We start from the raw sequence: 15123 nt of genomic DNA on the forward strand, positions 1-15123 counted from the left end.
CAATGGAACGATTTTTATTTTGGGTTGGATTGTAAAAATCTACATGAGAGGATTGTGTTCTCATGATATTTCTTATTTATTAATCAAGCCTTTTTGTTCTCAAAAAAAAATCACAATAAGAGCTTTAAAAAAAAGACAAAAGCTGTTTGTTAGTTTTTAATAGCTTTTTTTTTGTCAAATAGTTTTTAATAGCTTTAAAGATACTTCTAAGTTAAAAGCTATTTGGTAAAATATTTTTGTAAGTTTCGATTTTATTTTAAACTTACAAAATGAAAATATATACCCCTGTCACCTTACACGACGCCAAAAAGAAACTAGAAAAAACGAGTTCCAAACCTCGATACAGATTATCCACAATTAAATTAGCACACCTTTTGCCAATTGGCTTAAATACTTTGGAGGTCCCTGAAATTGTCTGTCGTACGAAAATAAGTCCCTGAATTTTTTTTTCCGATTCCGAATCCCTGAAATTTTTTTTATTCAGAATAAGTCCCTACTCGTGTTTCCAGCCTATGTGACACAATTTTTGCTGAGTCATTTATTCCATGTGGATTTTCTATTTTTTTTAATTACACGTGGATTACAAAAATAAAATTAAACATGTAAATTTAAAATTAAAATCTTTTTAGGGATTTAGGGTTAATTAGATTTAGGGATTTATGGTTAATTAGATTTAGGGTTAATAAGATTTTAAATTTAAATTTAAACATTTAAATTTAAAATTAAAATATTTTTAGGGATTTAGGGTTAATTAGGTTAATCATATTTTAATTTTAAATTTAAATGTTTAATTTTTTTTAATCCATGTGTATTTAAAAAAATAGGAAAGCTATGTGGAATAAATGACTTAGAAAAATTGAGTCACATAGGCTGGAAACACGAGTAGGGACTTATTCTGATTAAAAAAAAATCCAGGGAGCCTGTATATGGGGATCCCCGTGGGGACTGCCCCGTTTGGGGCCCCGATCCTGGGGAGTTTTTCCCTGTGGGGGTGGGGATGGGGACAAAAATCCCCCCGAAACAAATTTGGGGTTTGGGATGGGGATCACCCTCCACGCCCCGCGGGGACCCCGCCCCGTATATATATGTAAAAAATTAATAATACATTTAGTAATCAAAGTCAAGTAGGTAATAAAAAATATAAAGTATCATAGCCAATTATATAGAGTTCAAAAAAAAAATAGCCAATTATATATAAAAGTTTAAAAATAAGAATACAATCAGTCGGTTGTAAAAAAAAGAATACAAACAGTCAATTATAAAACCCTACATTTGTGGTCCAGGAAGAAATTTGTGTATTTTTTATATTTAATTTAGTTTTATTATATTTTTAATGATGTGTTAATGGTCCCCATGGGGACCCGTGAGGAGGTGGGGATTGGGGATGGGGTGAAAATTTACCCCGCCGTGGAGAATGGGGATGGGGACGGGGACAAAAGAGAGATGCGGGGACGGGGATGGGGGGCCACTCCCCGCCCCCGCCCCGCGCGGGTGCCATCCCTAGATTCAATTGAATTGATTTGTGAAGAAACAAATAAGGAGAAGAAGAAAAGAAAACATGAAAAAAAAAAAAACGTGATGAGACCAAGGTGAAACGAAAGTAAAGGGGAGGAAACAGAGCAGAAGAGAACGATGAAGGTAAAAAAGTCTTGTGCGGTGTAAGAAGAAACGAAAGCAACAACTTATTAGAAAAAAGCTCCCTCATTTAACTTTTTCCTTAAAAGCTACACGAAATTTGCACCCCACAATAAACAAACGATGCCCATATATATTATGATAGAGCCATATTACTAAATACAAGAACAAGCATGATTCCAAAACCAGATCAGTAGAACAGTTCATTGCACAAACAGCACCCACTTCCATATTAGGCCATAAGATGCCACGGCAAAGACCAGCTACACCGCCTCACTTTCATGAATTTGGATACCAAGGTAATATTACCAATCAGGCCACATGAGCAAACCGCCTAGCAACAGATATATTCAATATGGAACAATATATAAGCTCATGCATCACATAGGATCGACGAAGTGCCACAGAATAGACTCACTTGAACATCCTTTTTTTGCTAGATGGTCAGCAATAAAATTTGACTCTCTAAATATGTGCCTCACTTCAAAACAGTTAATCTCAGCTAATAGAATATCAATATGGTTAAGGGTATTAAGCAGCTTCCAAGGTCTATTACTTTGTGAATTAACCCATTTGACAGCAGCCTTAGAATCACTTTCAATGATCACATTCCTAATAAGGAATTGCTGACAAAATTGAGTCAGATTGGAAAGGGAGGGAACTCCATTCGTCTAACCACCCCTCCTCTCACCCAAATTAAGAGTAGCATTAAAATCACCCCCGATACAGAAGATACTACCCAGACTTTCTAGCTTAGAGGCAAGAGCCACGAAAAATTCTGCCCTATTTTCAGCAGCATTAGGACCATAGATATTAACCAAGAGAAAAGGTACGCGCAAGTAATCACACCTCAAATCAAGAATAATAGCTCTGTCCTCCTTCCAAGATCTGTTCACCTGAAAGACTGCAGGATTCCACATGGACATAAGGCCACCAGAAGCACCTTCTGCAGGAGAAATCACATAATCCAGACTTAAAGCATTGGCCAATTCCTCCTCATCCTCAACCGACCCCACACGTTACCTAGGATCGGTTATCTTCCAACTTCGCAGCTAGTCCCTGAATCACTTGAGCATCAGTTCCTGGAAATTCCATTCCTGCAAACTTTCCAATGACCCATGCTTTTGTGGCTCTTGTAAAATAGCTTCCTACCTCTGCTTGAGAAACTGACGCCTGCAAGGTTGCAATAATTGGATCCTGAACTGCCTCCTCGTTAAGAACCTCTCTGAGAATAGAAGAACCAACCTCTGAACGAGGTTTTCTACCACGCTTCTTCCCTCTCCTTGTGACCACAGCCTCTTCAATGCCCACTCTCTCAATGGCTTGGAGTTTGGTTTTTCTCCCTACACCTCGAGCACAGACCTCTCTAAAATTGCGGTTGTCACAACTACTGCAGGTTAATGAGATATCATATCATTAAAAGTAAAATTTCCTTTTCAAATATAAAATATATAGATCTATATATTTATGCAAAGGAGACTTGATGTTTTGCATGTATTAAATACATTAAACCATAAAGCTCTGATACATTTATATTAAATACATTAAAAAATAAAAAATATTAAATATATTAAAAATTGAAAAATTTTATTTAATAAAAAAACTATTCAACTACCTATATTAAATAACAACATTCATAAACTTAAAATTGACTTTAGCTTTGCATTTAACAAATATTAAAAATTAAAATTAATAATAAATAATATTTATTAATAAATAATTTATATAAAATACTTTTAAATCTATCTATCTTCTATATATATATATATATATATATATAAATCACACTTGAGTTTTAGTATTAAATACAAAAGCAAAACTTAAGTGTTGCATTTTATTAAAAGCATCCAAACAAAACAAAAAAAATTGTAATAAATATATTAAACAATAATAAAATTAAAATAGAAAAAATATATATTGTCAAAAACTATTCAACTACTTACATTAAATAACATTCATAAACTTAAAATTTACTTGAGTTTTGTATTTCACAAATATTAAAAATTAAATTCAATACAAAAATAATACTTATTAATAAATAATTTAGATAAAATATTTTTAAAATTAAAAAAATTATATTTATATGTAAAGGAGACTTGAGTTTTACATTAAATAAATTAAATAATAAAACTCTCATACCTTTGTATTAAAATACATTAATAAATAATAAATTTTCTTTGTAATAATATATGAAAAAATAATAAAAAACTGAAAAAAATTGTATTGTAGAAAAATATTCAACTACTTACATTAAATAACAACATTCAACAACTTAAAAAAACATGAAATTATCTTTAGTTTTGCATTTGACAAATATTAAAAATAAAATTATTTGATAATAAATAATATGGATAAAAAAATTTAAAATTGAAAAACAAATGCCGCTAAAAGGTATTTAATATGTATATGCACTATTAAAAAAAATTATATCTATGATATATTAGTAAAAATTACTTGAGAAAACATAATAGAGAAAAATAATAATGGCCAAAGTTGAATAAATATTTGTTGTGAGAGGTCTGTCCTATTCACTTAAGGTGATCGTAGAGTCTCAAAGGATTAGTATCATGGCTATTGGCTGTGAGAAAACATTCACAAACCAAATAAGCTGAAAAAAATTAAATTCATAAGATAATATTTTAGGTTATTTTTTATTTATAAAAAGGTTATTTAAATTATCACTTCTTGGTCTTGACGTGTCAGAGTAAATGATTTTCCAGGTAAAAAATATAAAAAATGATATTAAAATTTATTTAATGACATTTAACATTTATTACTTAACATTTCTTCAGAAATTTAAGTATTTAAAATTAAATTAATTATTTTTATATTATTAAATAAATAAATTTTAAATTGTTAAAATGGTTTCTATGCTAATAGTAAAATTTGAGTAATATCAATTATTTATAGAAAAGAAATTATATTATTATTAAAAGTTAGATGTACATAAGAACAACCCTCTCATGAAAAATAAGGGCTAAATCAATATAAGAATGTCCCCTGCATCCTTGCCAATTCATTAAACATTTTCGTGCTTAAAACAACTTATGTCTGAGCTTCATTAAAACATTCATAGGAAAAACCCAGTGGGAAAAACCCTAGGGATAGAAAAAGAGTACTCAAAACACAAGCGACAACCAAAATATCAATAACAACAACAAATACATAACCTCTTCCATAAAAAATTTCTATAATAAATAAAAATACTTAACACATTTTTTTTTTATAATTAAAAAAATATTTTAATTTAGTTAAACTATAATAATTTTAAAATAATGTTAAAAAATATTGTAAGTAAGCCTGTGCAACGCACGGGTATAATATATTAAAATACAGGCTTAATACATCATAAGGCCCCTGGAATTGTAAAAGGAATCAGTTTCAGGATCTGAAATTTTTTTACATCAAATTGGGTCCCTAAGAAATTGTTTTTAATTCAATTAAGGCCAAAGTGTGCCAGACTTCAATTTTGTCATAGACTAGTCATCAATTCCAATTGTCTTTTTTAATTTTTTTTAATTAAAAAAATAATAAAAAATTAATTTTTAATTCCAACTCATCTCATTTATTTAAGGAGAAAAATAAAAATTAAAAAATTAAAAAATTACAATTTATTTAACTTTGATCCTAATTATATCCTTAATCTTTATCTCCCTCCATCTCCATGGAATCAACAACAACAAACTCAGAAAGAAAAAATCCTCAGGATCAACAATAAATCTAATATCAACCACCATTTTCATCTTCATCCTCAAAGTTCAAACCACCAAAAACCTTTCCCTTTACTAAGAAATCAACCCACAAAAAACAACTAAAAAAATCCAGAAATAAACCCAGAAACAACCACAAATTCAACATCACCCATCATCTTCATCTTTAACCCCAATCCACAAAAAATCTCTTCCCCTTACCCAAAAACCAACCCCACAAACCTCTTACCCTCCTCCCACTGTTCTGGAACCCAAAAAGTCTACATCAGTGGGTATAACCCAGAAACATGAGGTGAAGACCCATATTTTCCACCCCACCACCATCCCTAACCTCTGTTATTTCCTTTTCTAGCCAGAAACATGAGGTGAAGACATGAGGTGAAGACCCATAACATGAACAAGAAAAATCAAAAAACAATTCAACACATGAAACAAATGGAAAGAAGGCAAGAACCTCAACCGATATAATGGTTCCATAAGGCTTGAACAAATCAAGTAGGTGAGCAGCGTTGAAGCTTCTGGGTTTGTTGGGTGGGTGGGTGGGTGGGTGGGGGTGGGGAAGAAGAAGAAGAATGAGTTTTCTTGTTCTCTCCTCAGTTAGGGTTCAATTTGAGGGAAGATTGGGATTGGGTTTAATTTGGGGGTGAAAATGTTTTAATTTGGGGGAAGATTGGGATTGGGTTTAATTTGGGATTGAGTAATTAAAAAAAATTCTGATTAAATAATTGAGTTGGAATTAAAAATATTTTTTTATTTTTTTTAGGCTTAATACATCAGAAAGCCCCTGAAATTGTAAAGGGAGTCAGTTCGAGGGCCTGAAAAAATTTCGCATCAAATTGGGTCCCTAAGAAATTTTTTTTAATTCAATTAAGGTCAAATGCTGCTAGACCTCAATTTTGTCCTAGTCATCAATTACACGTGGCTTTTATAAGTTGTTTTTAATTAAAAATTTATTTTTTAATTCCAACTCATTTTTTTAATCAGAAAAAATAAAATAAAAAACTTAATAAAATCATAATCTCCTAACCTAATCTAAAAAAATAAAACCCCAATTTTGAAAAAATAAAAAAATAAAAACAAAATTGTCATTGGAATTGACTTCTTCTTCTTCTTCTTCTTCTTCTTCTTCTTCTTCTTCTTCTAACCAGTATTTATCCTCTCTTCTTCTTCACCTATCTCTTCTTCTAACCAAAACATCCCCTAAAAACTCAAATCTCCCAGATCTACGACTTCCACCACCCAAAACCTTATAGAGAAGGAGCCACCTCAGATTAGAGTCATGTAGAGCAAAAAATTGGAGTTTTTTGTTCGGTAAGCCTTTATCTCCTTCTTCTTATTGGATGTTGGGGTTTTGTTCTTGTATGATCTGATGGAGGGCTGGGGGTGAGAGATTGGTTATTTCTGGGTTGGATGGGGTTGCGAGCGGTGGGGTGGGGGTAGGGTATGCAAGCAAGCAAAGAGGCCATGAAGGTGTTGCCTCCTTCACGATCTGGGTTCTTGGTGTTGGAGTGGGGGTTTCAATGGGTGGGAGACCATGAAGGTGTTGCCTCCTTCATGACTGGTGTTGGTGCTGATTGGACAGTGGTTGTGGGAGTAAAAGTGGTGGTGATTGGACAGGGGAAGGTGTTGGTGCTGAAATTTTCAGGTGCAACAATTTTCTTTGATGAAACGAAGCCATTATTAACGAAACAAAGTGAAAACATAGGAGTTTTGTCTTTTGAGATACAATGCTGTGAATGAATGAGGGGATTCATATGATGAGTGAACTGAGTGTGTTGTGTCATGGTGGTTGTTTTGATTTTCCAGCATGAAGTGTGGCTTGATTAGATGGTAACGTGGGAAATTGATGCGACAATTTCGCTTTCTATTGAAGACTTGGGAGTTTACTTAGCAGCAGCTACAATCCAAGTCAATTTTGTTTTTATTTTATATTTTTTCAAAATTGGGGTTTTATTTTTTTAGATTAGGAGATTATGATTTTATTAAGGGATTATTAGATTAGGAGATTAGGATTTTATTAAGTTTTTTAATTTTTTTCTGATTAAAAAAATAAGTTAGAATTTAAAAAAAAAATTAATTAAAACAAATTAAAAAAGCCACGTGGAATTGATGACTAGGATAAAATTGAAGGTTGGCACACTTTGGCCTTAATTGAATTAAAAAAATTTTCTTAGGGACCCAATTTGATGCAAAAAACTTTCAGGCCTTGGAACTGATTCCCTTTACAATTATAGGGGTCTTCTGATGTATTAAGCCTTTTTTTTTATTAAAAGAATTTATAAAAGCCACATGAAATTGATGACTGTGATAAAATTGAAGGCTGGCACACTTTGGCCTTAATTGAATTAAAAAAAAAAATTCCTAGGGACCCAATTTGATGCAAAATTTTTCTAGACCCTGGATTTGATTCTCTTTACAATTACAGGGGTCTTCTGATGTATTAAGCCTAAAATATATTATAATGAGTTTAAATTCCTAATATTGGATTTGAAGTTCAATGCTTATCTCATATGTCCTAGTTGCAATATCAATCTCAAACAAGGTTTAGGACACAACTAGCCAATACACATTACTACTATAGTCTGCTTCTTTTTCTAATAATCAATTCTGCCAGTGCCAGATGATGAGAGTTAAGGAAAATGAAACATTACGGTAGTCTTTCACCCTGTTTGGGTGTGTCCTCCTGGTTGATAAGCTCGCGTTATATCTCGTAATATCGTGCAAAATTGAGTTATCTGAGTGTAAACTTGGGTGAACCCACATGATCTTGGTTAAACTCACTCAAAATCATGAGATTACCAACAAGTTTACAAGTTCAGATCACAGGGTAGGATGGTAAAAAGACAAGTAAATTTCAAATTGTTATGAACTCTTCCTCCATTGAATTTGGAGACTGAGGAGATTTCAAGACCGAGATTTCCACAGTAGCAATGTCTATTACTTTAGATTTTAGACTTTAGAGTACTCTTGTTTCTATGCCTGCTATTTTATACATGATTACACTAATGCATAAATGAACTGAGAAGAAGAGAAGAGAGACAAGAAAGCAAAAGGAAGAGAAACCTAAGAGGCATTTCCAATCCTCAGAGTAGGGGCAATTGACAAATGGCAGAATGGCTGGTAAGTTTTCTTTAATCCTCTCCTTCCACCTTCTTCAAGTTCTCAATTTCTAAGAAGCCAAAGACTTGCATAAAGAAGACATTAACAAAACGAGTAAAGAAAAAACAATAATACAATAAGAACTACAGAGACACGTAGCTAAATGCCAGAACCTACTCATAGAAAGAATAGGATTGTGTACCAACAACATAACCCCACGTAATCTTCCTATCAGGAAGTCGATCATCACCTAGCACTCTAGAAACACATGATTGCTGGAAAAAAATGGTGAGCAAATTAATAATTTTGCACAACCTTGGTGGGAAGAAGGGTAGGTATGTGTAGAACCCCATATAATGTTCAGTTCTAGATATGTGCATGCTTGGTATATATAAATAAGGCTTAAATACTCTTTTGGTCCTTGAAATTTTAAAGAGAATCAAATCTAATCCCTGTAAAATTTTTGCATCAAATTGGGTCCCTGAAATTGTTTTTTTAATCTAATTAAGTCCTTTTGCTCAATTTTGACTAGTCAACGGTCCAGTGGAAAGCCTAGTCAGATAAGGATGGCCACATGCACTTTTTTCACATCAATTTTAGTCCCTTAAAAAATATTTTAATCAATTTTAGTCCTTGTTCTTCCACCTTCCTCTCCCACCTTCTTCCTCTTTCTCCATAACTCAAATCCTTAAACCTAGAAATTCAAAACCCTAAAAAAAAACTATATGTTTATCACATTCACCTTGGTCTTCCTTTTGAATTTATGTGATTTGAGTTATGGAGGAAGAGGAAGAAGGTGAAAGTGGAAAAACATGAAGGTGGAAGAACAGAAACTAAAATTGATTAAAATACTTTTCAAGGGACTAAAATTGATGTGAAAAAATCCACGTGGCCGTCCTTAGCTGACTAGACTTGCCACTGGACTGTTGACCGGTCAAAATTGAGCAAAAGGAGTTAATTAGATTAAAAAAACAATTTTAGGGACCCAATTTGATGCGAAAATTTTACAAGGACCAGATTTGATTCTCTTTATAATTTCAAGGACCAAAAGATTATTTAAGCCTATAAATAAAAATTCCACAGATTATTCTCTTCTGGGTCCACTCTCCACCAGGACAATGATGTGAGTTGAAGAGCACATTCACACTACAGTTGTTATATCATGCATTTCAATATTTAGCAGATCAATAACCACAAAATGGGAGAGCATATAGGTGTAACTAAACTCCACAAAAATGTCCAGAAACGATATGAAATTTCAAGAGAGCTAGTCATTTAAAGTTCAAATCTTCACTTACTTGGAAAAATGACATTTCACGACTATTATTGAACAATAGACAAGTTCCATGTCCTTCAAAACACTAGTAGTTTTTTTTTTTTTTTAGAACAAAGAGCTTGGTATTATTGAAAAGGAAAAGTCTATGAGAACAACCCTCTCATAGTAGGTAAGAGAGGCAAGAGGGAATCAAACAAAAGCAAGTACATAAACAAGCCTCGTTAAAACCTCTCTTGAAAAAACTCAATGGGAAAAAGCCAAGAGAGGAAAAAGAGTACTTATTTACGCACAAACACTAACCAGGATCCCAAAACCCTCTGCCACATCCTAGCTAGTAGTTTTACTATAGGTAGTAGATAAATTAAGTACCAAAGCAATCATCTAAACACAATTTGCAGCTACTAACTAGAGCCTGTCATTCATTTTCACGTAAATGAAAGTTCACAAATCTTAGAACTCCTTGGGTATAAGGACAACTCTTTCAGCAGTTCAACCTTGCTGACCTCTAAGTACGGGGAAGGCCGAGTGCATACTGTCATTGTCCGTAAAACTCTTGAATTCAGCAAAATATATTTTGCAAAATGCAGCTCATTTTTATTGCCTCCAAAATCTAAAATGGAACATTCCCTAAGCTGTGAAAAAAGACATTCAGGAACAAAACAGGGGAAAATCCAAACCAGATCCTCATAAAATTTCCAAGTTATCTCTATAGTAAGGACAAAATTTTGAAGCATAGGGCAGTGCTTGAGCATTGCAAGCACCAAATGCCAGCTCATATTTTCTCCCACTAATGCATAAATGAACTGAGAAGAAGAGAAGAGAGACAAGAAAGCAAAAGGAAGAGAAACCTAAGAGGAATTTCCAATCCTCAGAGTAGGGGCAATTGACAAATGGCAGAATGGCTGGTAAGTTTTCTTTAATCCTCTCCTTCCACCTTCTTCAAGTTCTCAATTTCTAAGAAGCCAAAGACTTGCATAAAGAAGACATTAACAAAACGAGTAAAGAAAAAACAATAATACAATAAAATTTCCAAGTTATCTCTATAGTAAGGACAAAATTTTGAAGCATAGGGCAGTGCTTGAGCATTGCAAGCACCAAATGCCAGCTCATATTTTCTCCCAACCGAAGTTCCACATGAGTTAAATTGGGAAAAAGTAGAATGTCATCCAGGTACTGCAAGAGTAAAAAAGAGTACTAACAAATATTAGTGACATTTTTCAAAACGAAACGAATTAAACAAACTTTTTAACATTTATACAAACCTTGTCAAATTTAGGAGATTCAACAAAAAGATCAAAATAAACTTCATATATATCTGCTCTGACCAACTTAGATAAGCTTTTAAAGTTGTTATAATGAGGTATAGAGTGAATATTATGACAGTGTATATTCCTCAGATGCATACACTCAAGATTTGGACATCCAGCAAGAAGATCCACAAGCTACTGCCTTTCTGGAAAGAAAACAAAGTCCAAATCCAGAGTTTTGAGTGAAGGAAGGTCAGCAAAAGAGACAAGATACTGGGGTTCTCGGAACCAAACATCAATCAAATGCAGAGTTTTGAGTGAAGGAAGGTGAGCAAAAGAAATTACATCCAGGAATAACCCCGTCAACTTGAGAACAACCAGAGTTTTGCAACCGAAAATGCAGCTATTCCAGCTCAATTGATTTCGATTACTCGGTAGTTGGATGTAGAGGTTCTCAAGTCCACGTTGTATTGCAGCGTTGACCCAAATCTGGAGATCGGAATGAGAAATGTCGGCATTGGAATCCTGACATTGGAGACTAAATGTTGTAATGGGCACATCTCTGGAGAGAATGGTTGCATATATGAACTTTGTGAAGAAATGATAAGGTTGGCCGTTTATTGCATATATGAACTTTGTGAACCAATTACAGTTGACGACAGCTTTCATCGTCGAAGAAGAGAGTATGAACTGAGAGCCACAGTTGCTTCCACCTCTTTGAAAGAATGCTTGTTTCTACAGCCATTTGAGTTGGGAGAAAAGAGAGAATGTGATAAAGGACTTCATCTGGCAACATGCTAATCCTGTCGACAGCCACCATTGATACCAAACGCACAGAGGAAACTCAGTGGAAGAAATTTGAGTTTGATGGGTTTTTACGCTAGAGAAAATGGGAAAACTTCTGCAATAATCACCAATAATCAGCCTGTTCAAATAGGAACTCAGATCCTCTCCAGCAGTTACTCTCTCCAGCCTTCCTCCGACCATTTATCTTGTATTTAAGGGTTGTGGTTGGTTGTAATAAAAAGCTAATTCTTGAGTTAAAAAAGAAAACATGTGATTACCACTCCGCTGGAGAAGCAGGAGATGATCTGGATTCTACCTATTTGGTATAAAGCCTATTTAATAGAATCCAGATCATCCTCTCCCCCTCCAGCAGTAGATAACAACTTGACACAACAAACATTATGCATGTTGATGCTAAATTTTAGGAAGCAGCTAACAAATTTAAACTTAAGGAGAACCTAATATGCACCATTTTTAGGTGGTGTAATTTTACACCACCTACTTTGACTGAGTATAGCAGGTCAACACATTATATTTTTTAAGAAAAAACATCATTAAAAATTTGTTATATATTAAATATCTTTAAAAAAAGATGTGTTGACCGGTTATAGTAGGTTAAAAAAAGTGGTCTAAAATTAGACCACTTTAAAAGTGGTCCACATTAGGGGTCACCTTAAACTTAAACCTTTAAAAATAGTATTTCACAACAATTGTTCCATCATTGTTGAGGCCCCTCAAAAATAGTATTTAACATCTAATAATGATAGTAAATTTGTGACAATTAGAAGAATATCATCCACTACAGAAAGTTAGAAACCGCATGCAGAGTTAGAGAGAACAAATATATAAGAGAATAGATACGTTAAAATATATATGTGTTATAATACATTAATAAATAACAAAAAATATTAAATGAATTAAAAAACTGAAATTTTTTGTATTATAAAAAACTATTCAACTACTTATATTAAATAACAACATTCATAAACTTAAATTTTACTTGAGCTTTGCATTTGACAAATCTTAAAAATTAAAATTAATAATAAAACAATACTTATTAATACATAATTTAGTACTTTTAAAATTTAAAAAAATTCTATTTATAAATATCTCATTTATATTTAAATACATTTGTAAAGAAGACTTGAAAAAAATAACACTAAACACATATATAAATAATTAATTTATTTTGTATTAAATTCATTAAATAAAAAAATTGAAAACTAAAATATAAACTACATCCAATTTTATTATTCATTATATTAATTATTAATTGTAAAAAATTACAATTTCTCATATTTAAAAGTAAATATTAAAAGTTAAAACTTTTCAATTTCTCTTATTTAAAATTAAATATTTAAATTTTAATTATTCATTACAACTTGAGGTGAATTTTAAAAAATTATAATAATTGTAATTGACTACGTTTACATTAATGACAATAATAGATTGTTAAAAGTAATTTGTTTATATTCTTTACTAAATGTTAATAATAATTATCAATTAAAATTGAAATAATTTAAATTTTATCAATAATGCCGACATGTCTAGTTGTCGTTGGTCGGTCAAGTTGGAGAAGACAGTGAAAAATAGAGACGGTGAATGCCAAGTTGAATAAAGGGATAACTTAGTGAATTGGAGTTATTTAGGTGGTCCATCGTAATCCCAAAATATTACAAAACTATCAAGTTCACGTAATGGTTCACGGTGGACCTTTATTTTAGACTGACCACCTTTAAACTTTGTTTGTTTGGGTTTATTTTAAGTGGAAAGTGAAGAGTTTGATGAATTTTGAAAAGCTTTCTTTCGTTTTGAATGGTCGGGAAAAGATAAAAAATGGAAAATTGGATATGGGTCCCATACTGCAATTTTAGCCTCTTGTGTAATTTCCATTTCAAATATAAAATATATAGATCAATAGTAAGATAGACTCCAACCTTAAATAAGAAAAATATAAAACCAAGAAAAAACAGACCTTGCATAATTTTCCAACCTCCTATCTCAGTGAAGACTACAGTGTCACCCGTTTTATGGGATCCATCGGTGTCCCCCAAAATATTGATGTGAAATTACAATTTTACCCCTTAAGCATTCTGGCGGTTTAAACCTCCAGTAGCTGCTGGGCTGCCAAAAAATTTTGTCTCCTTCATCAGAGGTTCATTTGCCAAAACTTATTTCTTTCCTTCCCCAATTGCAGAAGTGTGTCTTATTCCGACGAAATTGAAGGGGTAGTCACCGATCTTGGTGCCGGTGGCGTGGTCCAGAGTAAAGCCACTAAAAGGGAACCACCCCTGCTTCCAGTAACCCATCACGAACCGCCGATTGCCACGTATTGAGGTGAGGCGTGAACACGATTTCCCTCTCCACCCACTCGTAGGACTCGTTCATGTCCCAACTCAACCCCAGATTTGGTGAAGAAATCGACGTCGCTCTGCTGTAGAATCCATAATTGATGGCGCTTCTTCGAGCGTTGGCGACACCCTCCTCAGAGGTCAAGGGTTGCGCTGGTGAATGGTCGTCGTTGACGTTTGAGATCAAGAGTGTTTTACACAACATTGTTGTTGTGTCATGGACGAAAAATGACCAAGCTTGAACAAGAACCTGATAGAAACCCCAGTCATTGAGAAAACAGATCTTGGTGCTTGGCACCATCCAAAAACATATATGGATATAGCAGAATTAGGCAAGATATGGAGAAGGAGGAGACCAGGGAAAAAGACAAAATCTCCGATCGAAGGAACCCTTGAGAGATGCTGTGATGGCCGTCGAGGATCTCCGATCAATGGTAAATGGCTTCGGAGTGGACCAGGCATGGGCGGAGCTGCAGAGGTGGTTGTGGGCCTTGGGGGGAAGAAAGAAGCATTTTTTTTTTTAATTCAAAACAAAGTTAGGGTTTTCAATGGGCATTTTGGTCACTTTATTAATTCAACCTCAACCATTCAATTTGTTAAATATTATATCAATGGTAGAAATTAAAGAGATTTTCAGTGTCCCCTTTTTACTAAAGTTTTTTTCATGGGGGCACCGGTGAACCCCATAAAACAGGTGACACTATAGATTTCACCTCCTATCTCCTTATGTAAGTTTCTCTAAAAAAAAAAAAAATTCTCTAATACTTTGTAGAAGTAATATCACTATTTTATTATATTAGAAAAATAACTGAGAATTTTATTTATAATGATTTATTTAAGTTTTAAATTATTTAAATTTTTTAGCAACTATGTTAAGTTTACAAATATCTTTTTCAAAAAAAATCTTTTTAAAAAAAAAAGTTTAAATATATCTATTAATTCATTTCAAAAAAAATACATATATCTATTAATAACAAAATATCACTTAAAAAAATATCAAAAGGAAAATAGTAAACATA

General features: G+C 32.9%; 1 protein-coding gene across 1 annotated transcript; it reads right to left on the reverse strand.

Moving 5' to 3' along the window:
• Positions 1-9937: 9937 nt before the first annotated feature.
• Positions 9938-11934, reverse strand: LOC130732712 (probable FBD-associated F-box protein At1g32375). The gene is made up of 3 exons (XM_057584707.1): positions 10983-11934; positions 10827-10893; positions 9938-10507 (listed from the first exon to the last, which is right to left on the reverse strand). The coding sequence occupies exons 1-3, from the start codon at positions 11121-11123 to the stop codon at positions 10146-10148; spliced, it is 570 nt and encodes a 189-aa protein (XP_057440690.1). The 5' UTR covers positions 11124-11934; the 3' UTR covers positions 9938-10145.
• Between the last annotated feature and the right edge of the window lie 3189 nt (positions 11935-15123).

This window comes from Lotus japonicus, chromosome 1, assembly GCF_012489685.1.
Source record: "Lotus japonicus ecotype B-129 chromosome 1, LjGifu_v1.2".
NCBI classification, from domain to species: Eukaryota; Viridiplantae; Streptophyta; class Magnoliopsida; order Fabales; family Fabaceae; genus Lotus; species Lotus japonicus.

Excerpts from the sequence above, each read along its gene's own strand:
- LOC130732712 (XM_057584707.1), bottom strand. The coding sequence starts at position 11,123 with ATGCATCTGAGGAATATACACTGTCATAATATTCACTCTATACCTCAT. Across the intron at positions 10,894-10,982 it reads AATCTCCTAAATTTGACAAG|TACCTGGATGACATTCTACT; the intron begins GTTTGTATAAAT and ends TTACTCTTGCAG. Across the intron at positions 10,508-10,826 it reads TCGGTTGGGAGAAAATATGA|TGGGAGAAAATATGAGCTGG; the intron begins GCTGGCATTTGG and ends TTTATGCATTAG.